Genomic DNA, 26,659 nt, shown 5'->3' with positions numbered 1-26,659 from the left:
GTAGTCAGAATTATAACAGTAGTTGAGTTAAAATTGAATAGGCTGGAATAAAGTGGGTAGGCTTCTTTTGTTTTGTTTTTTCCTCGTGTTGAGGGTGGTAGACTTTTTTTAAAGCATAGTAAACCATATCCTTCTATGTCTAACAGGATGCTTAAATGGAGGTTTCAATAAAGGTATCGGTACCACATAAGATGTAAAACAGATCACCACGTGTGTAATTTATTTTTAAAAATCCAAAACACAATTTCATTTTCTTGAGCTCCTGGCCCTCTTCAAAAACACAAAAGAATTAAGAAATCAGAGCTCAGGAAGTAGAGAGATTTTGAGGAGAATCTGTTTGGTGAGCTGATGAGTATGCATGGTGAGTCCCATATCCAGGCACACCTTGAAGTGGAGGGAGAAGCATGATGTGGGACGTGGCAAGGGAAGAGGGGACAACTGGAAAGCCTCTGAAGAACACACTGAATTATCCTCGAGGGAGAAAGTCAGCTATAAATGTCTACCAAGCCCAAAGCCATCTTCCAAGGGCACTGGTCGCTAAGAGCTTTCCACCTAACTTCCTTTCTTCTTTCCCTGTGCCACAACCTGGCAAAAATCAGCAACAGCAGCTACATAATGGAGGGTGAAGAGAATAGAGACCACACACACCTTCCCCCAAAAGATCAAGGTAGGGCCACAGAGTAGGGAACAAGGGAGAAGTCTACAATTGAATAAAAATTGAAATACTAGCCAGGCTCGGTGGCTCAGCCTGTAATCCCGTGCCTTTCGGAGGTTGAGGTGAATGGATTGCCTGAGCCCACGGGTTCGAGACCTGCCTGGGCAGGCAAGACCTCATTTCTACAATAAATCAAAAAATTAGCCAGGTGTGGTAGCACGCGCCTGTAATTCCAGCTACTTGGAAGGCTGAGGCGGAAGGATCGCCGTAGCCCAGCAGGTCGAGGTTGCGGTGGCCAGGAGCGGCCACTGCACTTCAGTCTGGGCGACAGAGTGAGACTCCAACTCAAAAAAAAAAAAATTGAAATACTGATTAGTATACTAGAGTGAACATCCTAATTTTTGAACCGAGATTGTGTTTTATGACTTAAAGCTAAAATGGGTAATCTTTTTCTGTAAAGGCCAGACAGAAAATATTTTCAGCTTTTCAGGTCACACAGGCACTATTCCAAGTATCCAACTCTGCTATTGTAGTGGAAAATTGTAGACAATGTACACACAAATGGGCTGGATTATATCCCAAAACACTTTCTTGAAAAAACACAGCTCAGTAATAGTTTGTGAATCTCCAGCTTAAAGTAACCATAAGACTTTCAATTACCTGAGAATGGCCAAATAAGTCATGAGATGAAAAGTTTTCATTCAGAGTACAGGAAATCTTCTTAACCAAAAAAATCTTTTTTTTTCTTTTTCTTTTTTTTTTTTTTTTTGAATCAGGGTCTCACTCTGTTGCCCAGGCTGGAGTGCAGTGGCACAATCATGGCTCATCATAGCCTCAACTTCCTGAGCTCAGGCAATCCTTCCACCCTAGCCTCATGAGTAGCTGGGACTACAGGCATGCGCCACCATGCCTGGCTAACTTTTTGATTTTTTGTAGAGACAAGGTCTTGCTATATTGCTTAGGCTGGTCTCAAACTCCTGGACTCAAGCAATCCTCCCATCTCATCCTCTCAAAGTTCTGGTATTATAGGCATGAATTACTATGACCAGCCCAAAAGAATAACTTTTAAAACCAACTTGAGTGAGGCTTAATTTATATACAACAAAATGTACCTATTTTAAAGGTAGAGTTTGATGAGTTTAGACAAACATGTACAGCCATGGGGTCAACATTTGAATATTTCCATTATCCTCAAAAGTCTGACCATCCCCCTTTGTAATAACTATACCCCAACTTCTGACCTTATGTAACTACTGATCTGATTCCTGTCATTACAAATTAGTTTTGTCTTTTCTAGAATTTTTTCTCAATGGAATTTTATGTATATATACCTGGCTTCTTTCATTCGGTATAATGTCTTAGTGATTCATTCATATTGTTGCATGTATCAATATTATTCTTTTTTATTACTGAATAGTATTTGGTAGAGTTATTCCAAAATTAATTTATCAATTTCCCTGTTGATTGTAATTTAGGGTTTTTTCCAGGTTTTGGCTATTATGAATAAAGCTGCCATGAGCATTCATGTATAAGCTTTGAAAATGGTGGCACTAATAAAATGTTAGCTTCAAAACAACTATGTCAAAGGAAAACTTTTAAAACCATTTTCAGGCACAGGGACATACTAACACTAATGCATTTCATACATAACGCACAACATGAAAATTAACAAAGAATTATAGGAGTCTAAACTTAAAATTATACTTACTTCTTTCTTAAGTTCATTAAGACTGTGGCTGATTTTCAAAATATTGAGTTCCAGTTCTTCAGCGATGTTTTTTGTTTTCTTGCTTTGCTAAAAATTTTTAAAAGCATATATGTTACTGTTATCTCATCTTTTTAATCTGTTAATTCCAATTTTACTTGAGCTATCTGTTATAATAAATATTAATATCATTCTGTGAACAATAAGAAAAGTAGATTTTAAATTTGTTTACCTATTTAAGGCTAGAGTACAAAATAAAATTTCAGTTATTTAGTTATATATTTTTTCACACTAACTATAAATAGGTGAATTTTTAAAAACTAATTTTCTTTAATAAATTCATCACATCCAAAATGAATCTCTATTATTTTCTGCCTAGATGTTTATTTTTAACCTAGTTAAAAATTAAAATCCTATTCAACTTAAGAACTTGCATAAATGTCTCTTTCTCAGAAAGGGCTTCTCAGACCACTCAATCGAAATTAGACCCTTTTTGTAACCCACTCTAATTTTTTATCTAAGTAATCGTCCCAATTTGCAATTATATATCTATTTTTTGATTTTTTGTTTGTTTGTTTAAAGTCTTTCTTCCCCAGTAGGCCTATATGAACTCTATGAAAGCTGGGCTCATATCTGTTTTGCTCACCACTGAATTACAGTACTTGGCACAACAAGTGGCAAGGGGTAGGTGTTGAATTATTTGCAGGAGTAAATCAAAGTTAAATGTTAATACCTTCATGAAATCTTCTTGATTCTTTTCCCTAAATATAAATCTGTCCTCCTTCAAACCTTCTCAACATATAGTCTGTACCTTCTCTTAGGACACTTAACAAAACTTTTTGTACTTGTTCTCACCCTTTTCCACAGGTTTCTATTTTGTAAATTCTTGCAGGTAAAGATTTTATCTTATTCATCTTTAGATTCCTGGTGCCTAGCATACAAAAGGCACTCAGTAATATTTGGCATGCTGAATCAGATCTGAATGATTGTGAAATATGTACAGGATGCTAACTACAAATTTAAGTATTGATAGAATCAGATTCCCAACACAGAGCATTTCATCACAAGAAACTCTTATTGTGAATATTGGGCCTAAATCTTAACACTGAAGCAATATACATCACAGAGAAAATCCAAATTAAACACGATATTGCTCAAATAGCTTATACCACGCTACACTAGGAAAAGATTCTCTGTTAGTATGAGCATGTGTACTATTGTGATGCCAAGAAAATACCTGAGATTTGTATTTATCTTCATTCACAAATCAGTCTATTTACAAGGAAGTCAACTGCAGCTTCTTTCTTCATAATCTCAGCCATATTCACCCCTTTTCTTAATCCTTACTTCCAAAGCTGTGTTCATGACCTCCAGACTTTTACTATTCCTGCTATATGTTATAAACCATGTCAAATATTTTTTGACATAGCCTATGTCTAAGAAATAAATAAACAGTACCAGAGACTCTGCCTCTTCATGTTGCAATTCACCCACTATAAGAGATTGAGCACACACTTCCTATCTTGGTCTATTTCTGTCAGTCTTGGTCACTTTTGTCCAAATAAGCTCCCATGTTTGAAGCATACCAGCAGCCCACTTAAGGCTCATGAAGTGGTTGCCCACAAATTTTAGACCAGGAATCTGTGCAAGGGTGAAAAATCTTTTACCTGCTGCTGTATCTACCCTTGTCTTTATTGCAGCTAGACCTTGGTAAGTTTTCTAATGCATATGTCTATAAATCAGCTGCCCTCAGAGTTAAGAACAGAGTATACCTGAATGGCTCTGGCAGTAAGAGTCAGTTCTCAAGTACCTCTAGATGTGAGTCTATTCCTCTGCTCTTCACTCTGAAGAAACATTTTGGGGAGGAATTTTCCAGAGATGAGTTTGGTGGAAGAATGGGGACAATACAAGTGAACTGTTGATGGTGACAGAGACATGGAATTAGACATGGAATCTAGGTTGAGAAACAACAGGCCTGGAAATTTCAAAGACTGAGTGCTGGATGGGAAGGATATTTTGGCCGACTAGAAGGGAGAAAAGAGATGAGATATTCTGTTTCATTCTGAACCAAATTCACACTCCTGGTAATTATATTAGCTTCCATACCTTGCAAATCCACAGGGCAAAGCTATTATATAAGATTTACTTTGATTTTAAAAAGTGCTTACAGCTTGAATCCACACAGAAGTTAACTGTTGTAGTTCCATTCTCGCCTGAGTTGATAGTTCCAAGATGCGTTCCCTGTGCTCATGGCTGGTGTATGCAGAATCAGTAAAGTCCTCTGTACGCTCCAAGATGATTTCCAATGTCACAGAAAGGTTCTCTTTGGATTGAAAATAAAGACTCTCCCGAAGAGCTTCAATATTCATCTGAGAACAAAAATTATATATATCTACATGACTCAATATTCCTACCTGACCAAAATGGGCTGTAATTTCTAACAGTGCCCAGGAAAACACAAGCAATTTCTTTCCCAGGATGAGTGAAAATATAGCCTCTAATGATAACTATATTCGCCACTAACCCAGGAGGACACATTGCACAAGAGCCATCAACGACTATGCAACACTTCATTCCTAGATTCATTAAAACAATGACATTCCTTTGAGATCAGCAAATACTAAGTCAGAAAGAGTATCATGGTGTAGCAACAAATAAGAAAAATGAACCAGCCTCCAGGTAAAGAATTTGCATCTGAGAAAATGCCTGGGCAAAGTTCTGGAAAGTATATTACACCCAAATATAAACTGTGTTGCCAGATATGTTAGCTCATGCCTATAATCCCAGCACTTTGGGAGGCCAAAAGCAGGACTGCTTGAGCCCAGGAGTTAAGAGACCAGTCTGGATAACATAGTGAGACCTCAGTTCTACAAATTTTTTTTTTAATTAGCCAGGTTTGGTGGTACACACCTATAGTCCCAGCTACGCAGGAGGCTGAGGCAGAAGGATCACCTGAGCCCAGGAGATCGAGGTTGCAGTGAGCCATGATTGTGCCACTGCACTCTAGCCTGGGCAACAGAGTAAGACTCTGACTAAAAAAAAAAATTTGCCGGGCTCGGTGGCTCAGCCTGTAATCCCACGCCTTTCAGAGGCTGAGATGAGTGGATTGCCTGAGCCCGTGGGTTCGAGACCCACCTGGGCAGCGAGAACTCATCTCTACAATAAATCAAAAAATTAGCCGGGCGTTGTAGCGCATGCCTGTAATTCCAGCTACTCAGAAGGCTGAGGCGGAAGGATTGCCGGAGCCCAGCAGGTCGAGGCTGCAGTGGCCGGGAGCAGCCACTGCACTCCAGTCTGGGCGACAGAGTGAGACTCCAACTCAAAAAAAAAAAAAATTTTTCTTTTCTGAGTCCAGAAGGATGGGTGCAGAAGGTGTAGGGTGTGAGAGGAACTGGGGAAGGCATCAATTTTTCATTTATTAGCTCAGCAAAGACTCTCCTAGTCACTTAACTGGCCTCCCTACATCTTTTTATATATCCCTAGTAGCACTTCACTGACCTAAACATCCTCTACCAAGGGGCCTGTATAATTTGTCCAAAATGTAAACCTTCTGCCACCTCCCTTTAATTAGCTCCCCACCATCTAATTGGATCAAACCCAAACTTTTATGGTATAGCACAAAATCCTCTATGGCCTTATCTGTATATACCTCTCTAACAGTCAGTCTATCTCCCCTCACAACATTTCATTTTAGCCATCCTGTTCAAAATTCCTTGAATATATAATGAACACATGCTCATATATGCACTCTTTCTCTTGCTCAGTTTTCTAAGATACATAACACCATTCCAACCTTATTTAAACTCTAATCCAGCCAGGCTCAGTGGCTCAGCCTGTAATCCGGTGCTTTGGGAGGCTGAGGTGAGTGGATTGCCTGAGCCCTTGGATTCGAGACCCGCCTGGGCAACTTGGCGAGACCTCATCTCTACAATAAATTTTTTTTAAAAAATCAGCCAGGCATGGTAGCGCGTGCCTGTAATTCTGGTTACTTGGAAGGCTGAGGCGGAAGGATCGCCAGAGCCCAGTGGGTCGAGGCTGCAGTGGCCAGTTAAACAGAGTCAGAGTAGCTACTATAACCAAAGACTGGTGTTCTTTGTAAATACAACACTAAGCCAAATATTACTGAATACCAGGTTTGCACATAGTAGCATTGCTTTAAAGAAATAAATCTACTTTTGTGAAGCATCATTCTAAGATATTAGGCCAGGCATGGTGTCTTAAACCTGTAATCCCAATGCTTTGGAAGTCCAAGGTAGGAAGATTACTTGAGCCCAGGAATCTGAAAACAGCCTAGGCAACATAGCAAGATCTTGTCTCTACAAAACATCAAAAAATTAGGTAGGCATAATAGTGCATGCCTGTAGTCCCAGCTACTCAGGAGGCTGAGGCAGAAGAAATGCCTGAGCCCAGGTGGCTGAGGCTACAGTGAGACATGATCAGGCCACTGCACTCCAGCCTGAGCAATGGAATGAGACTCCGATTCAAAAAATATATAAATAAAAATAAAATACTACACAAAAATATGGATAACAGAAATAACAATCCTTCTTTAAAATAGAAAGAAAAAATGAAAATATATTATTTTTATTCTTACCTTGAATTCTTTAATTCCAGTAAAAATACTGATAGATGAAATGTCAGTTTCTCCATTTATTTTACAGTCAGTTACAATTTCAATGACCTTTTCCAATGCTACTTTCATGCGGTCAAATACTCCTTCTTTGTTTTTATGGGCTGATTCGCAGTTGGGATGCCTGAGACATGTCTTCAAAACAATTGAAAATCTGTATATTTTAATATTTGATCCATATCATAACACACAAAATCTTACAGAGAACGTGTCATGCTAATAAAAATGATTCTTTACCAAAATCTCCTGGGTCCCTGGCTCACCCAGCTGCTTCTCCTCACTAAAGTGGAAGCAGGATGAGTAAAAAGTGATAGCAAGGTTAAGTGAAAAATGCAGACTGCAAAACTATACCTTTATACTTCAATAATAAGTTCACTAAATTTTGAGGGGAAAAACCTATCTCTTCATCATAAGTAAAAGTATTTTAAAATATTGCCTTACACATCAATAACTAAAAAAGAATGAGGAAAAACGAACAGATGTGAAATATGACTGTGGATGCATCCTTGACTTTTAAAAATGATGTAAATGAAAAACTACTCAAGGGCCTAGATAGAACAGAGCTTTCTGAGTGGGTTCTATGAAGTTTCTATTTTTGTAGCTTCACTGATGACAACATAGAATAAGTATTCTCAGAGAAAAGGCAATTCTAAACAAACTGCTAATGAGATATTTACCAGCTCATTCTCAAATTGTACCAATTTGCTGGCCAACTACTGTTTGGAAATAAAAACTCTCGACTGATAATTTTGTTAAAAGTAGAAAAAGGAATTAGAGGTATGACTTTACAGAATAAACAAACTTAAGGGGTGACTTCATATTCCACTGTTATTTAACAGATTCTAACTTGCCTAGCTTTTCTAGAGCACACATGCTAGCTTCTCAATGAGACTAGCAAAATCCTGCAGGTAGTGACTATGTCTGACAGGTCTTGATTCACAGCACCTAACACACTATCTTCTGCTCAATCTGTAAGTTAGCTCAATCAAAGCTGATTCATAAATTAATTATTGTTTTGGAGGTGGGGAAGAAAGAGCTTTCTTGTAAGTAATAACTGAGATTTAACTATTCAGACCTATGTTTTAAGTTATTACCTTGATCATTTTAAAAATGTAAAAATGTAAGTTAAAGCATTTAATCAGGTTTTCTAATTAATTTATGACACAGTAAAACAAATCTTGTCTTACCTTTGAAGCTGTGAGAAGCATCATTGTACATTTTTCAAGAACTGCCCTAGCTGCTGCCATTTTTGCCTTTTTTTTTTCATCTTTCAAATCCTAAAAATGAGATTAAAATCACTGAGTAGTCTAAGATCATGTAAACCATCCAATTTATTGAAAAATAATCTATTCAACAGTAATACTTAAAAATTCTGTCACATTATTAAGTGAAAAAAAAGTATAAAGTTTTATAAACTGTCATTGTTTCAATCTACTATATCAACACAATATGAGTAAAGGAAAAGCTACCCTTAGTAAGATCAATCTAGCCAGGAACTGAGATCTAGTAGAGGCTGCAAATGGCTCACATTCTAATGTTCTGCCACACTTGACGTTTTCACACCTGAACTATTATTTCCTTCAAAATAGACACCTAGAAGTCAATTCTTGCTGGGTGCAGTGGCTCACGCCTGTATTCCCAGCTTTGAGAGGCTGAGGTGGGCCGATTACTTGAGCTCAGGAGTCTGAGACAAGCCTGGGCAAGACCTCATCTCTAGAAAAATAAAAAAATAAGCCAGGCTTGGTAGTGCACGCCTGTAATCCCAGCTACTCTGGAGGCTGAAGCAGAAGGATCACCTGAACCTAGGAGTTAAGGCTATGGTGAGCCGTGATCATCGTGTCACTGCTGCACTCCCTGGGCAACAGAGTGAGAATTCAACTAAAAAAAAAAAAAAAAAAAAAAAAACAAACAAAGAAAGTAAATTATTTCAGCACTTTGTCTAATTAATCCCATCTAACTACTTATCCATCTCTAATTGATGTTTGTCCTCATCTTAACCAATATGCTTCTCTGAAATGTTCTTAAAATGTTTGGGGGGTACGTAATTCTCCCCAACTAGATTGATTATAAATATTTAAACAAGTACTGCTTTGAATTTGGGGGAGGGAGATACTATTCATAGAACCTTCAATAGAATGTGTGCTATTTTATGAGGTACCCAAAAATTGCTGATCAAATCTACACCAAAATATTCTAATAATAATATGGATATTACATTGAGATACCACCTAACCCCAGTAAGAATGGCCATCATTAATACAACACACAACAACAGATGCTGGTGAGGATGTGGAAAAAAAGGAACGCTTCTACACTGCTGGTGGGAATGCAAACTAGTGCAACCTCTCTGGAAGACAGTGTTGCAATTTCTAAAAGAACTAGAAATTGACCTTCCATATGACCCAGCGATTCCACTAATGGGAATATACCCGAAGGAACTCAAATCATTCTACAAAAAAGATACCTGCAAATGTTTGGTGCTCTATTCACAATAGCAAAAACATGGAACCAATCATGCTGCCATCGAAACTGAACTGGATAAAAAAAATGTGGTACATATACACAATGGAATATTATGCAGCCATAAAGAAGGACAAATATATGGACTGTGCAGCAACTTGGATGAATTTGGAGTCGATCATACTCAGTGATCCATCACAGAAGCAAAGAACAGAGTACCATGTGTTCTCACTCTTAAGCGGAACTTGAACAATTATAATACTATAAGAAAGGGATTGGCAGTAATGGGAAACTGTCAGGGGAGGGGGGTGGGATTGGCAGTTGAAGGAAACTGTAGGGGAGGGAGGGACACACCTCATCAACAAGGGTACCTACAAAATCAACGTTTGTATACCTAACCCTGAATTGTACCCCACATCTTTATAATAAAATAAATTTAAAAAACAAATAAATAAATAAGTCTCGGAGATAAAAATGGTGTCTTTTTTTTTAATGCTGTGTCACCAATGCTCTAATAACACAAAGAACAATCATGTGCAAAAAAAACTTGGAGCCTAAAAGTAATTTGGAAGAACTGGACTCAGTATGAAAAAGTTTGGGGAATACCTTAAACAATTATTATTTTATATATTTTTTCCTTTTTAAATGAATATGCAAGAGTGATTTGTGAAAGAAATCTACATAAATCTAAAAGAGTCTTTAAAAATAAAAATAAAAGTTGTTAGTGATAAGTAAAAATAATAATATGGTTATTACATCTAAATCAGAGGTTGGCAACATTTTCAATAAAAGCCCAGATAAATATTTTAGACTTTGTGAGTTACATGGCCTCTGTCACAACTACTCAAATCCAGTGTAATGTAGTGTGAAAGCAACCATAGATAATACACAAATGAGCAGGACTCTGTTCTATAAGATATTAATAGACACAACTTGAATACACAAAACTTTCACCTGCCACATTAGTCTTTTTTTTCATTTGTGAGTTGGGTTAAAAGCTCTTTCTTACAAATAAGAAAAAACCTAAAGTTTGAGAATGATTTGCCTTTGAAAATAAATTTGCTTTAATAAAATAGAATAGATTCAGAGTTATCTGTATAATAATATCACTCTAATTCCTTTACATTCTAATATAGATTTCCTTAAAAGACGATATAGATGGAATTACATATAGTGTATAAGAAAGTATGCATAAGTTTAAAACTAATTCAGATCACATCCCAAAGAACTCTGTTCCAGCCAGGCTCTGTGGCTCAGCCTGTAATCCCTCGCTTGGGGAGGCTGAGGTGAGTGGATTGCCTGAGCCTGAGGGTTCGAGACCCGCCTGGGCAACTTGGCAAGACCTCATCTCTACAGTAAATCAAAAAATCAGCCGGGTGTGGTAGCGCATGCCTGTAATTCCGGCTACTCGGAAGGCTGAGGCAGAAGGATTGCCAGAACCCAGCAGGTCGAGGCTGCGGTGGCCGGGAATGGCCACTGCACTCCAGTCTGGGCAAGAGTGAGACTCCAACTCAAAAAAAAAAAAAAGAACTCTATTCCACATATGAATACAGTCACCATGAGTACCTATCAGAAATAAAAGTTGAGGTTGCTTCTAAAATTTTCACCTGTTCCTCTTGCCTTTAACATTTTGGACAAGAATTCTTTCAAAATAACCTGTGAATCTTGTTGACAATGTAGCAAGTGTGTATGCCATAAATAACACCTATAAGTCACATATGACAACCACATACTGTACAGTGATAGCAGGTGACCAAAAACGATGGCATCTCAACTTGGAAAGGGCTGGTTCACAGGACAAAAAGAAGCCTCCACAAAACCCAGATGATCCAATAAGTACTAAGTGAAGCATCCCACTACCTCCAAAAGTATCTTCCCCGTCTTGGGTAAAGCTCTCACCACTGTTACTTTCTAATAACACAGTCCAAGTCACCATCATCTCTCACTGGATCACTATAATAGTCTCTTAGGTGATCTCCCTGCTTCTGCCCTTGTATCCCTACAAACTATTCTCAACATGGCAGCTAGAGTGATCCTGTTAAAATATAAGTCAGAAAATGTCATTTCCCTACTTAAAACAGCCAATGGATCCTCATCTTACTTAAAGCTAAAGTCTTTAAAAAATTTGTCCTCCCCATTACCTCTCTGACTTTATCTCCTATTTTCCCTTGCTCACTGTGATGCATCCACTGGCCTCCTTGGTGTGCTCTGAACATACTTCACATGTTTCTGTTTTACTGTCTATCTCCTCCCACGCCAGCTCTATGATTGCAGAGGCTTTTATGTCTTTATTTACTGTTGTTATTTACTGTTCAATCCCAAACACCTAGAATAGCATCTGTTTCACAATATGCAGTTGATGAATATTTGCTGAGTAACATGAATGAATCTGGTCTACCACTATTTTCAGAACGTTCTGACCATACTAAAGAAGGTACTTGAACCCTGGCTGCATATTCCAACACAAGATGCCAAAATGGCTGCTAGTAAGTGAAAGAGGGTCCCACATTTGATGAGTTAATTTTTTTAAAAATAGATACCTCTTCAGCCAAAAGTTTGAAAATATTGGATCACAATCTTATAAGAATTTTAAAAAATAAAGGTTCTCCTACCAAATTTCTAACTATAAATCAAAATAATGGTGAAAGTTTTCTAGTATGTCCAGAGGCTAAAGAGGCTCCCGCATGAAATACAACTGAAGGATGGTGGCTTTAGAACCCACAAATCATGTCATGCTTGTTCAAGTGATCAAAAAATGCTATGATGAAAAGCTGTAATTATTGTAAGAATACTCAAACTAATAATTTTTATGGGGGAGAGAGAAGAAGAAAGGGAAAATGAAGATAAAGAGAAGGAAAATAAAAAATGTATAAAGAATCATTTTGGCAGAACAGAAAATAAAACAGTAGGTGCCTATAGAAACAGCTTAGGTATTCCAGACCAGTGCCATTATCCAGCCAGGCAATACCCATCTCCCAACTCCAGCTGTAACAAGGAAAGTTCATGTCCAAAACTAAGGGAGTAGCTTATAAAACTTTACCCAGAAGCATTTCAAGAAATGGTCAATTATTATATATTTAACCTACTGACAAGATGGACTTATACACAAATACTCCAGCAAGGAAATCAATTCTGTATATAATATAATCTTCCATCTCCCTAAATTTAGGAGCTTAATGTTTGAATTGGGAAACAGACCCATAAAGAACTAATACCATGCTATGGTTTGAGAACTACAGCCTTTAGAATCAGATATAACTGAGTTCAATCTACTAGCATGATGATATTGAGAAAGTTCATTATTCTCTGTTTGTTTCCTCATATGTAAAACAGTAATAATAATAATACCTACTTCATAGGAATGTCTTGAGAATTAAATGAGATAATGTATATTAAATACCTGACACATAGGCAGTGCAAATAAATGATGGTTTGGGTTATTACTATTAATCTAATGTCATAAGAATAACAGAAACATATAACAAGATACTATAAGAATACATATGATGACTCCATTCATTTGCCTGAGCTCAGATAGAGAAATCAAATAGAATGCTTCATAAAAGAGGATGCTAGCCGGGCTCAGTGGCTCAGCCTGTAATTCCGCGCCTTGGGAGGCTGAAGTGAGTGGATTGCCTGAGCCCGCGGGTTCGAGACCTGCCTGGGCAACTTGGTGAGCCCTCATCTCTACAATAAATCAAAAAATTAGCCAGGTGTAGTAGCGCGTGCCTGTAGTTCCAGCTACTTGGAAAGCTGAGGCGGAAGGATCACCAGAGCTCAGCAGGTCGAGGCTGCGGTGGCCGGGAGCAGCCACTGCACTCCAATCTGGGCAACAGAATGAGACTCCAACTCAAAAAAAAAAAAAAGAGGATGCTTCAGTTGGGCCCTGAAGGTAAGTATGCCCTTTTCTAGAGTGTGAAGTGAGAAACTAATTAACTTATATATATTCAAAAAAAGACATACAGATGTACTTACTTTACCTTGGCTTATTTATGAAAGACTTTCAAGACCAAAGTTATAGATTTAACAAGAAAAGATCCCCAAAATCACGTCTCCAAACTAAAAAGTATGCTTTTATCAGAAGGATTTTAAATGTGATTAAATACATACATTTTGTCTATCTCCACTCAGATGTGCAAACTCCACCATTTCATTCCCAAACTGACTGAATATTTGAACAAACTCTTGAAAGCTATTCACTTTCTCTAATCTTTCCATAGTTGCAAGAACCTGCAAAACAGAGAATATTTTATTATCAGGTGATAGACATTAAAGAGACTGAGACAGACAACCCCTTCAGGTCCCCTCCCACTATGGGAGCTTTTCTATCCTCTCAATAAATCTTGCTTTAAAAAAAAGAAAGGAAAGAATGAACCGAGACTATCAAGGCTGAGTAGAGGGGAAAAAAGGGGAAATTCTTAATTCTAGGGGAAAGCTGAGAAGAAGGAGGGGCTCAGAGAAGTAGAAGCAGATTCAAAAGTTAGAATCATTTAGGGAATTATTTGTTTTTAGAACGAAGAGTCTTGGGCTTACTTGAAAATGAAAAAGAATAAAAGAAATGACCAAATATATGAAGGAAGAGATCATTCATGAAGCCAAGTCTGGAGAAGGTGGGATTGGGCAGGACTATAGTAATCAAATCTTCACAGAATTAGGAAGGGGTGACGATAAAAGATGATGCAGAGAAGCTTTAAGTCTCAGTGAACCAGGATGCAGAAACCCCAGAATTGTCAGGCAAATAGAAAGAAGGTCATCTGCAGAGTGAAGAATGGAAAGGGAGGTTTGGGACTTTAAGAACAGGAAAACAGTTTGGCTCAGTCAGAAATCACCTGTGTTGAATAAATTAATTGCCAAGACACTTTGGGCAGTCAGGGGTGAATAGAGAGTGTGAATCAGTAGAGCCAATGACAATGTTATGTGTTTTCTTGACATAAGAAATAAAATAAATACATGTGAAACATTTTAAAATCCTTTTCTTTAAAATAACAGTACTGAATTAGTTTTAGTCAGACCAAGATAGGTTAAAAAAACACAGATATCCTGTGTTTACTTACTGTTAATGAAGATATGATGAATATTTGGCATGTTAATCTGCCCTGGCAGCTCAGGAAGTCCAGGCGACTAACACAGATAGGCACATTGCTACCACTGAACAGAACCTCCATTTTTCAAATATAGGAAGGTTGTGTCTATTCCTCTAGCACTACCAGATTCACCTCTCCAATTTCTTTTTCTCTTAAAACTTACACTTTTTGATTCACTCAACATTCATTGCGTGGTTTTGTCCTTGAATCCTATTTGTACAACCCCTTCCCTGGCTGACTGCCCTCCTCCTTGCCTAGGGAATTATCCAGGGAAAGAAGTGATCATACAAACTCTGGGTTTCCAGATGATCGAGTAGCACAACCATCGTGTGAGAGACTAAGTTCTGGACTTGAAGAGTTTAAATCCATTCTCGAAATTGTGTGAGTATTCAGGAATATTTAGGGACTCTGCATACAGAAATTTTGTAGCTGTGGATATAATTATCATTTCCACTGATTTAATTTTGTCTGAAATTATAAATTATCGCTCTCTGATTTGGAAAAAAAAAGTACTAAAGAATTCAGTGTTTCTATCAACTAGGTTTCTACTACATACATTATCATGCTGCTCATTTTTCTTTCTAAACACTATACACATTTAAAGCTTTTGCCAATAAGCCTCAACAAGCAGATAATGATTTTCTAAGAAACATTATCTGCATTCAAAAGTTTAGGCCCAGTACATACATCATTTAAGAATTACTAATATAGGAGATGCACTACTGTTAAACTATAGACAATCAGAGTTATAAACAATTATAATAGGCAAGCATTACCAAATTACTGCAATTAACCTAAAAAGCACTTTTGAACAACACTGAAAGACAAAAGCATAGCAACACCAGAAAGGCAAGTACCTTATTTCTTGACGTTATTATCTGTTTAATGACTACTCGGTCTGCCAACAACAACACCTTTGTCACCGAAGAAAGAAGTAATCTTGCAGCTTTTATAACCCCTGTTTTGTCTGCAAAAACTGTAATCTGGCCATCAGATTCAGGATGATTCAAATTGGTTATATCTGTAAGCGCTGCAATTGTCTCTCCTAACAAGAAAGGTGAGACAGGAAAGTTACTTTGGCAATAAAACAAACTTAAACTAAAATCTAGACTTTTCTCTAATTTTGAAGGTAATGTGCACCACGGGGAGCAACTTTGGGGTCTGACTTCAGGAAGAAACAGTTTCACATTGATGATCGAAGGGATTATCACATGAAGCTTTCTAATCACAAAAACAATGGCACATCCTTAAGAAATGTGACAAATTTTTGCCTTAACCCACTTTGAAAAATATCATAATTTTTGTTTTCAGTGGTATTGCCAACTAGAAGTCCCAGGAGTCAAAACCAAAGAACTTAAAACCAGGCAGTAAGCAGGTCCCAAGGCCTAGGCTGAGGCCAGCCAGTGGGGAGGTAGAGAAAGGGTCATTGCCAATCTCCAAAACCTGAAGTGGCTTGTGATTTTGGGGACACTCTGGATGAGAAGATAAGGATTTGGGACCCAAGGGATCACATCTTCAAAGAAAAGGGGCCTGGAAAGAATGTGGGTAGGCAAAGGGAAACAATAAGCAAGTTTGTCTGTCGGTTTGCCTGGACTTTGGGTGAGGAAAGTAAACAAAACAAAAGCCTACTTTCTGAGAATTCAAACCATAGGCTGACCCTCACTCAGGTTTGCAATTTGATGTTTTTCCCCTTGATTTCAATGCTTTAGGGGATACAAATAGTTTTTGGCTATATATATTGTGGAATACTCTTCAGCTATCAAAAAGAATGAAATAATGTATTTTGCAGTAACCTGGATGGAATCAGAGAACATCATCCTAAGTGAACTAACTCAGGAACAGAAAACCAAGCATTGTGTGTTTTCACTTTATAAGTAGGGGTCGAACTAAAGACCTGCAAAGGCATAGAGAATGATATAATGGACACTGGAGACTCAGAAGGGGAAGGGAAGAAGAGGTGGAAGGACAAAAACCACCTATCAGGTACAATGCATTTTGAATTTATACTTTTTATGATGTCCAACATAAAATACTCTACAAAATGAAATCCCAACTCTCTAGAAAAATTGTCTTCTTCACTGTAGCTATAAAACCTTTTGATTTCTATAATGGCAGTTAACCACAAATAAAACAATACAAGTGGTTGCCTCCTCAAAGATGGATCCTGGCTATAATAGTCTCCAAATCCCTGTACTGTTAACACGATTTTTAAACAATACCTTTTTATCATTGTATAGTGCTCAAAATAAACCTGTATGCATAAGAGATTGATTTTCTCATAAAAGCCCTCCTGTCAATTCTGTTACTTACAAACAATAATGTATCAGGCCCCAGGTTAAGGATCTTGAGTAAAAGTATTGGAATCTTAATGGACAGGCCACAGGGGGTAACATGATATAAGTCAATATTTAGAAAAAACAGTCTAATGGAATTATATAAAATAGAATGGGAAGAAAAGACCTAAAGCCAGGCTACTATGTCTATTGGGGGTGTGAAAGAACAGGGACCTTAATAGGATGATAGCCAAAGGAATATAAAGAACATGATTTGGGAGATACTGAGGAAAGAAAATATAAAATTAGTATCTGACCAGTGATAAGGAGGAAGGGAAGAGGAAAAAAATGGCTTCAAAGTTGAGAACCTAAGTTGGTTAAAGAAAATCAGAAGGGAAAGGAAAAGGAGATGACAAATCTAGTGTCAGGCAAGTTTGAAATGACACAGTAATAAACTAAATATAAGCCACTAGAAATGAACTGGTAATGCATATTTTGACATGTGTATAAAGGCACAGCTGAAGCTCCACCGATAGATGAAGTCTGTGTTAGCCAGCCTCCAAGATGGATCCTAATAAACCCCAAACACTGGAGTGTATTCACAGGCTTGTGTTGTCCCCTCCCACATCATATCAGGGTTGGTATGGCAGAAGTGATGATATGTCACTTCTGAGATTAGGTTATCAAGGAACTGAGGCAGCCATGTCGGTTTCTCTCTCTGAAGGAAGCAGCTGCTGTATCATAAGCAGCCCTTATTACAGGGAGGCCTACATAGAAACTGAGGCCTCCTGTCAACATCTAGCAAGGAAGTGAAGCCTGCCAACAAGCATGAAAGGAGGTTGGAAGCAGATCCTGCAGCCCAGTCAAGCTTTCAGATAACTGAGGCCTGGGTGACACCTTGATTGACTACAACCTCGTGACACACTAACCCAAAACTACCAAGTTAAGCTATTCCCTGATTCCTGGCCCTCAAAAACTGTGTGAGATAATAAATGTTTGTGTTTTTAAGTTGCTAAGTTTGGGTTAATTTGTTACTCATCAATAGGTAACTAGTACAAAGTTTTTTGGTTTTTTTTTTGAGTTGGAGTCTCACTCTGTCGCCCAGACTGGAGTGCAGTGGCCGCTACCGGCCACCACAGCCTCGCCTGCTGGGCTCCAGTGATCCTTCTGCCTCAGCCTTCCGAGTAGCCGGAATTATAGGCATGCGCTACCACGCCCGGCTGATTTTTTTATTTATTGTAGAGATGAGGTCTTGCTGCCCAGGCGGGTCTCGAACCCGCGGGCTCAGGCAATCCACTCACCTCAGCCTCCCAAAGGCATGGGATTACAGGCTAAGCCACCGAGCCCGGCTAGTACAAAGTTTTTATGGCAAGATATACAGAGAACAAAAGTGTTTTTAGAATAATACATATACATATAGAAAAGGGCAGATGGAAAAGTATGTTTGCATTCTATCAACAATAGTTGAAAGGACAAAAGTGCTTCCTCTTCTCCTTTGGAAAATGTTAATTTTTCCTGTATCTCTCAATCACTAAAGATATCATACATGAGACTGCACATATGGCATTATTCAACCTTTCCCTTTTCTGACTAAACCCCAGGCATTTAAATCATAAGTGCATTGGATGGTAACATTTGGTAAGCTCCACCAACATGGTCAGTACTTCCTTAACATTACAAAGTTGTTTAAAGTGCAGACAGTTCAGAAATTAGTTTCCTGAAAAAAGTCCCAAAGCTGTTTTACAGCTTCATGATTGACATTTTAAATTTGTTACATGCAATCAGCTATTGTTATATTTTAATAGGAAAACCCAAAGTCAATCAAATGCAAATATTTATTGAGCTTCCACATAAAATATAAACTTTGGTAGCCAAGTTAAAAAGTAATAGAGCCAACATGGGGAAAGAAGAATAAAAGGTAATTATTATAATGACAACTAATATCCATTAAGCATTTACTTTGTGCTAAATGCATACATATATTATATCAAAACACCACTATAAACACTAATAGCCCCATTTTATAAATGAGAACACTAAGGTTTAAAAAGTTTAATAGCTTTCCCAATGTCACATGCCAGCAAATAGAAGAACTGGGATTGAAATCCAGGCAGTCTGATTCTAAATCTCCAGTTCTTCATCACTGCTTAATATTATTTCCCTCAAATGAATGCTAAATTGTCCAGAGGAGAAAATGATTAATATGGGCTGAGTGGGCTAGAAGTATTTCAGGAGTGATTTAGTGAAGTCTCAAATTCGTACATATTAAGAGAAAAAAGCCTCCTATATTATATAACTCCAGGAAGCACCATTCTCATCCTCCTACCTGAGTGATTACAGGAGGCAGACAACGTGTGGAGTCCACAACACCTGATGGCTTCCAAAAGACTCCATGTATGGAGCTGCCTGGGCTTACAGCGTGTACGATGTCCCTGTCTCTCACCCTACACTGAGCACAGCAACATACTACAAAGCCAATGAGGAGAGTAGGACTGAGATTGCCCTTGCATTAAAAAAAAAATCCTATTCTTGCTTTGATCAACAGTTGTTACAAGAAACAGCAACAGCAATAGGAAGAATATCTCTACATTTCTATTGAATTGTCCATTATGTAATGTCTGTTTCATAAGCACCCGCACAATAATTTAGTGCCAGGAAAAGTCTCTCCTCTTACATGCTAGTTTGTTTCCTTTCAACAATGAGAATTATATAACCCTTTGTTTCCCACATTTTTGTCTTGCCTTTCAGGAAGTACAAAGAAAAATTTCATGCTTAATTAAAATAATGTTTGCCAAAGTTTCTGATATATTTTCATCTCCTATTTTAATGGGTTTATTGAATGCCTTTTATTGTAAACACTTTCAAATCTTTTTAAAATAGGACAAATATAAATTATGAATAGAATAAGAATATACACCTTGCTTCCCACATATAACCTGTTTTTTATTCCAGTGATTGGCTAGAGTCAACCCAGGGTCCTCCCTTTCCTTTAGTTAACAACCTTGTTCTACCTATTCAACCACCATAATGAGTATTTTGTGTACTCTTCCTGCTCTTTACAGCCCTATTACACTGTCCTGGTTTAGCTGGCTTTATCATAAAATTTTCCCAGTTAATCTCCCTGATATCAGTCTCAACCCTCTCTCAAGCTGTCCTTATTTGCTAATTTCCTACATATTATCAGAAAGATTTCTATCTAAAACAAAGTAGTATGTCTTTTGACTGACTCAAAATTCCTCAATGACTTTTCTATACTTATATTCTTACCTATAGAATAATACCTGAAATCATCCATATAATGTACAGAACCATGTATGATCTGGCAGGCCCCTCCATATTTACTTAGCCTTATCACAATCACTCTCTTCCCCTTGAGGACCCTTCAAAAACACCTACTCCTCCCTGAAGATTGCCCATCTTAGTAAATTGGCACAACTATTTACTCAGCTCATACTCCAAACTTTGGAGTTATTAATGACTCTTCTTTCTGTCACATATCCCATATCCAAACCATCTCAAATCCTATCACCTCTATCTTAACAAGGTATCCAAATGCAGCCATCTTTTACTACCTCAAATGCTGTCACCTAGTCTAAGTTACCATTGTCTATCACCTGGACCACTGCAACAGCCTTCTAGCTGGTTTCTTTAATTCCACTCTCATATCCCCTAAAATCTATTACCTATACAGGAAGCCACCAGTTATCCTTTAAAAATACAAATCAGATCATGTCACTGCCCAGCACAAAATCTCCCACTCGACCCTCATTACACTTAGAAGATAGTCAAAGTTTCTGTCATTGCCTAGAATGCCATACTTAGTCTCACTCTTCTTCCCAGGAATGCCCTTCCTCCAAGTATTCACATAGTTCAGGCCTTCACTGCATTGCAGTCTCTAAGAAAAAGTGATATTTAAGCTGAAATCTAAATAATGTTCCTTCCTTAGAGGGTCTTCCAAATCCCTTATAACAGTAGTTATCAACTGGGGGCCATTTTGACTCCTCAAGGGACATTCAGTAATGTTTGGAGATTTTGTTGGTTGTTACAGGTAATGAGAGGGAAACACTGGAATCTAGTAAGTAAAAGCTAGGAATGCTGATAAACACTCAACAAGGTACAGGACAATCCCCACAACAAATAAGTATCCAGCCCACCATGTCAAGTGTTAAAGTTGAGAAACACTGCCTTCTCTAGAACAGCACCTCAATTTGGTCTCCTAACTCTTACCCTGACTTATTTTTTCTTCATGATAACTACCACTACCTGAATTATATATATTCATTCATTTTGTTTATAGTCTGTCTCCCTCACTAGAATGCAAGCTCCATGAGGGCAGACTTTGATTTGTCCATGGTTATAACTTATAGCCTAGAAGAATGCCTGGTATATTGCCAGCACTCAGTAAATATTTATTGAAAAAAATATATGGATAAATGATACTTCAACAAAGCTGAACTATCTGTAGGCCTCAAAACACCCCAGGTTCTCAAAAGCTTCTGTGCTACCAGCTACAAAGAACAGTGAAACATCCTGAAGTCTGATGTCACTATGATTTGTTTACTGTGAAGTACTGGTTCATGCTAATATTTGCTTCCATTTCCTACATGGTGGAAAGTAGGCTAATATGTTCCTTGAGAGCAGAGTCCACGCCTCATACCTCTCTGTATCTCTCACATCTCAATGGCTGATGGTGAGGATGGCAGATCACTACTCTGACCAGTGACAGAGTACTATGTTTCAGATTTAGGACTTGAGACAAGAGAAATTCAATATTCCTGAAAACTAATCTAGGCCTTTAATGTCTTACACATCCATAATTGAAGAGTTATACATCTTTACTCAAAATAAAACAATAATTTGTCATAACTAAAGCAATAAAATTGACATGAATAGCCTTCAAAATAAATACCTACCTGCTTGTTTAGCTTCAATACAGGCAATATTTATTTCTTCTTTCAGATCCCAGTTTTCATTGGCTATAGCTTCCCCTACTTTAACAAATCTTCCAACTGCCAAGTTGACGGCTTGTCCTACACGCTGAATTGCTTGCAGAGTTTTATCAGATTTTTTGGTATTATCTTTATGATTAATAAGTGTGGTGATCTAAAAATAAAAGATAAAAGCAATTTGCTTAAATTTTATCTTAATACCTTTTTTTCCCAGCTGTACCACAAAGTCCAAGAAAATTAAGCCTGTCATACTGAACTAGTCCAATACACTAAATCAATAGTCAGAGATGTTTCCACAGAAACAATCCTGCATCACTCCTCAGGATGTTTCTAGTAATTACAACTCCAAGTTCACCTGAGAGCGGTTATCTGGGTCATATAGTTCCAGAGGATTTCCAGATCTTTCAACAAATCTTAAAGACAGGAGAAAAGTAGGAGAGGAAAGATAACTACATTCACAGAATCCACAAAAACCAAAGTACTTCAGGTCTAGTTTCCTCTACTGTGACTTGGGCTGCTGTGATAGTAGAGACAGCATCTTCTTCCCCTCCATTATACTCCACTATCAACCATGGTGCATAGATTGTACAAAATAGTACTTGTGCCATAAATATTTACTGAATTAATTTGATACTTTAGAAGAACATTGTAATCTGTGTTTCATACTTCACTAAGTTGTGTTGCACTAGACTCAAAGTAAATGAAAAACCAAGAGTTTTTTGGGGTTTTTTTTATTGTTGTTGTTTTAGTTGGAGTCTCACTCTGTCGCTCAGGCTGGAATGCAGTGGCATGCTCACAGCCACTGCAACCTCAACCTGCTGGACTCAGGTGATCCTTCTGCCTCAGCCTTCCAAAAGTAGGAACTATAGGCATGTGCTACCACGCCCAGCTAATTTTTTATTTATTGTAGAGATGAGGTCTCACCAAGTTGCCCAGGCTGGTCTCAAACCTGTGGGCTCAAGCAATCCTCTCACCTTGGCCTCCCAAAATGCTAGGATTACAGGCGTGAGCCACCGCACCCAGCCAAACCAAGAGTTTTAACACTTGGTTCCAGGCCCTGAAATAAATATATAAGGTGCAAACTCAGCTTATTGAAACAAACATAAATCTCCAAAATATCTTTAAAAACTAGTATATGAACAATGCTGACATATAAAAATTATTATTATTTTTAACTATTAATTTTTTATTGTAAAGACGTGGGGTACAATTCAGGTTTATGTATACAAATGTTTATTATACAGGTACCCTTGTTGATGAGATGTGCCCCCCACTTCCCCAGGCAGACTCTCACTACTACCAATCCCACTTCCCCATCCCCCTCCCAGCAGTTTCTCGCTACTGCCAATCCTTTTCTTATAGTATTACGGTAATTGTTCAAGGTTCACTTATGAGTGAAAACATGTGATACTCAGTTCTTTGTTTCTGTGAAAGCTCACTCAGGATTATAGACTCTAACTCCATCCAGGTTGCTGTGAAGTTTGTGATTTTGTTCTTCTTTATGGCTGTGTAATATTCCATCACGTATATGTACCACATTTTTTTTTTTGAGTTGGAGTCTCACTCTGTCGCCCAGATTGGAGTGCAATGGCCGCTCCCGGCCACCGCAGCCTTGACCTGCTGGGCTCCGGCGATTCTCCCACCTCAGCCTTCCAAGAGCTGGAACTACAGGCGCGCACTATCACGCCTGGCTAATTTTTTTGATTTATCATAGAGATGAGGTCTCACCAAGTTGCCCAGGCAGGTCATGAACCCGCGGGCTCAGGCAATCCACTCACCTCGGCCTCCCAAAGTGCTGGGATTACAGGCTGAGTCACCAAGCCCAGCCTGTACCACATTTTTTAATTCAGTCCTCTTTTGATGGGCAGCACAGTTGGTTCCATGTTCTTGCTACTATGAACAATGTTGCGATAAACATACATGTGCAGGTATCTTTTTTATAGAGTGATTTGAGTTCTTCCGGGTATATTCCCAGTAGGGGGATTGCAGGGTCATATGGAAGGTCGATTAAAAATTACTTATTAAGAATTGTTGCATGAAAAACATAGACCCCAACTAGTGTATGTACATTTGCGTATAACTTTGAAATAACTTATATGGTATATTAACAAAGACCAGGGTAGATAATTAAGAGAAGAGGAAAAGAATCACTTTTACTCTCTGAGCAACGACTATACACCAAGCACTTTATATATATGTTTAGTTATTAATAGTTTGGAATTATTAGAAAGGCCTAGGTTTGGGTTGTGACTTGGCTATTACTTGCTAAGTGGTCTGGGGAAATTTATTTAATCTGTCTAAATTTCCTTAACTACAATATTGTATTCATCAAATTTTGATTATCTACTAGATGTCAGGCTCTGAGGATGCATCAGTGAACAAGACTAACTCAATCCTGTCCCAGAGGTTTACAGTAAAGTAGAATAGTAATAATTCAGTCACATAAAATATATTTGTTGCACATTATCATATGCCAAATAAAATTCTAGGCAAATGATGAAACAGCAGTGAACAAGAAAGAAAAAGCCTATACTGTCATGCAGCTTACTAGTAAAGGAGTTGGAGAGAAGCAATAATCACATAAATAGGTAAACAAAAAACTTTCATATAAATGCTATACAAAAATAGGATCATATGACATAAAGTATCTGTATAGCTACCTGAAATTGATTGGTCTTTTTTCTAAGAGGAAATGATATTTAAGCTGAAATCGAAATGATAGCAAGTAGATAGGCTGGCAAATATCAGGGGATAAAGAGCAATCTAGGGAAAAGAAATAGTTGGTTTTAAAAAAAGAAATAGCCCTCAGGAATGAGCCTGTCCTGTTCAAGTAGTTAATGTATAGTGGGCAAGAAGGCAAATATAAAGCCAATATTCAATTAATAGGATGTGCAGGGACGAGCCAAGGTTATGAATTGGAGTAAAGACTTTATATTTTACTCTATATATTACAGGAAGACACTAAAGGATTTTTAAACTAGAAAGTACTCTGGTTTGAAGACACTGAAGAGTTTTGTTTTTTCTTCGTAATCAGGAAAGTGGTATAATCTCTGTAGTGGCTGTAAAACATGTCCACAAATTCTTTCATAACTGCTCCCCTCAAGAGGGAGCCTTTTTTCGCTCCCCTAGAGTGTGGACTAGATTTCATGACTCACGTCTAATGAACAGAATAAAGTGGAAGTAATGGAGTACTTCTGAGAGTAGGTCATAGAACATATTGTGACTTCCATCTCATATATACTCTCTCTCTCTGGGATAAATCACAGGGGGAGAAAGTCAGTTGCCATACAGTGGAAGGCACTCAAGCAACCCTGTGGAGAACCCACAGGTTAGGAACAGAAGCCTCTAGTCTACAGTGGTGAACTGAGGCCTCCTGCCAGCAGCCAACAGTATAAACTTGGGAGCAGATTCTCTAGCACCAGTCAAGCCTTTGGATTGCAGCAGGCCTGGTCAAACATCTTTATTTCAATTTCATGAGACCTAATCCCAAAACCACCAGGTAAGTCACTCTAGGATTCTCAGAAATAGCTGAGTAAGGCCGGGCTCGGTGGCTCAGCCTGTAATCCCCTGCTTTGGGAGGCCGAGGTGAGTGGATTGCCGAGCCCGCAGGTTCGAGACCCACCTGAGCAACTTGGTGAGACCTCATCTCTACAATAAATCAAAAAATTAGCCGGGCATGGTAGTGTGCACCTGTAGTTCCAGTTACTTGGAAGGCTGAGGCGGAAGGATTGCCAGAGCCCAGCAGGTCGAGGCTGCAGTGGCCGGAAGCATGCCACTGCACTCCAGTCTGGGCGACAGAGTGAGACTCCAACTCAAAAAAAAGAAAGAAAGAAAGAAAGAAATAACTGAGTAAACTTGGGAGCAGATTCTCTAGCACCAGTCAAGCCTTTGGATTACAGCAGCCCTGATCAAACATCTTTATTTCAACTTCATGAGACCTCACCCCAAAACCACCAGGTAAGTGACTCTAGAATTCTCAGAAATCATAGGAGATTAAATGCAGTTTTAAAGTACTAAAGTTGGGGTAATCTGTTCTGCATCAATAGATAACTAAACAGATTTTGGTACTGAGATCTCGGACAATGCTGTAACAAAATGTAAAAGGTGGGAATAACTTTGAAATCAGGCAGTGGAACTTGAGTGAACTTTGAGAAGTAAGTAAAAGCTAGAAGTGTCAAAGAAACTTTGTAGAAGCATGGTAACCTTTGAGGACCTTTGTCTTAGTCAGTTTGGGCTGCTATAACAGAATACCTTAGACTAGTCATTTATACACAGCAGAAATGTATTGCTTATAGTTCTGGAGGCTGAGAAGTCCAAGAACAAGATACCAGCAGATTCTGTGTTTGCTAAGGCTCATTCTTCATGAATGGTGCCTTCCATGTTCTGACATGGCTCCTTCAAGCCTCATTTATAAAAGAACTGAGTCCATTCATGACGGTTCCTTAATGACATAACCACCTCCCAAAGACCTCACCTTTTAATACCATCACCATGGGGGTTAAATTCTAACATATGAATTTTGGGGGGACACCAACATTCAGGCCATAGCAGAAGCTATGGGTGAAAGCTTAAAGGAAAGTGAGGAAAAAAAACATTGTAAACTGTAGAAAGGGAAATCTTTGTTATGTAGCAACAGAAAGTCACACTCATGGCTGGGTGTGATGGCTCACACCTATAATCCCAGCACTTTGAGAGGCAGAGGCAGGAGGATTACTTGAGGCCAGGCGTTTGAGACAAGCATGGGCAACATAGTGAGAAAAATAAATAAGTAAAAATTAGCTGGGTGTTGTGGCATGTGCCTGTAGTTCCAACTACTAGGCAGGCTGAGGCAGAAGGATCACCGGAGCCCAGCAGGCCAAGGCTGCGGTGGCCAGGAGCGGCCATTGCACTCCAGTCTGGGCTA

General features: G+C 38.3%; 2 protein-coding genes across 2 annotated transcripts in view; both read right to left on the bottom strand.

Annotated features, from left to right (window-relative positions):
* The window catches only part of CTNNAL1 (catenin alpha like 1), a 74,765-nt gene that overhangs the window by 34,322 nt on the left and 13,784 nt on the right, over positions 1-26,659 (bottom strand). The window contains exons 2-8 of the mRNA XM_008072772.2: positions 21,721-21,910; positions 15,392-15,579; positions 13,561-13,680; positions 8,178-8,267; positions 6,955-7,125; positions 4,529-4,729; positions 2,364-2,450 (exon numbers count right to left, since the gene is read on the bottom strand). Of these exons, the coding sequence (XP_008070963.1) occupies positions 2,364-2,450; positions 4,529-4,729; positions 6,955-7,125; positions 8,178-8,267; positions 13,561-13,680; positions 15,392-15,579; positions 21,721-21,910 (1,047 nt within the window). The remainder of the gene's footprint in view (positions 1-2,363; positions 2,451-4,528; positions 4,730-6,954; positions 7,126-8,177; positions 8,268-13,560; positions 13,681-15,391; positions 15,580-21,720; positions 21,911-26,659) is intronic.
* TMEM245 (transmembrane protein 245) overlaps positions 21,837-26,659 on the bottom strand; it is a 133,018-nt gene continuing 128,195 nt past the window's right edge. The window contains exon 19 of the mRNA XM_008072774.2: positions 21,837-21,910. The gene's annotated coding sequence lies outside the window, so the exon portion shown is untranslated. The remainder of the gene's footprint in view (positions 21,911-26,659) is intronic.

This window comes from Carlito syrichta, unplaced genomic scaffold, assembly GCF_000164805.1.
Source record: "Carlito syrichta isolate Samal-C Ts95f unplaced genomic scaffold, Tarsius_syrichta-2.0.1 Scaffold315407, whole genome shotgun sequence".
NCBI lineage: Eukaryota > Metazoa > Chordata > Mammalia > Primates > Tarsiidae > Carlito > Carlito syrichta.
The sequence above is the reverse complement of the archived record's forward strand: the minus strand, read 5'-3'. Positions and strand labels throughout refer to the sequence as shown.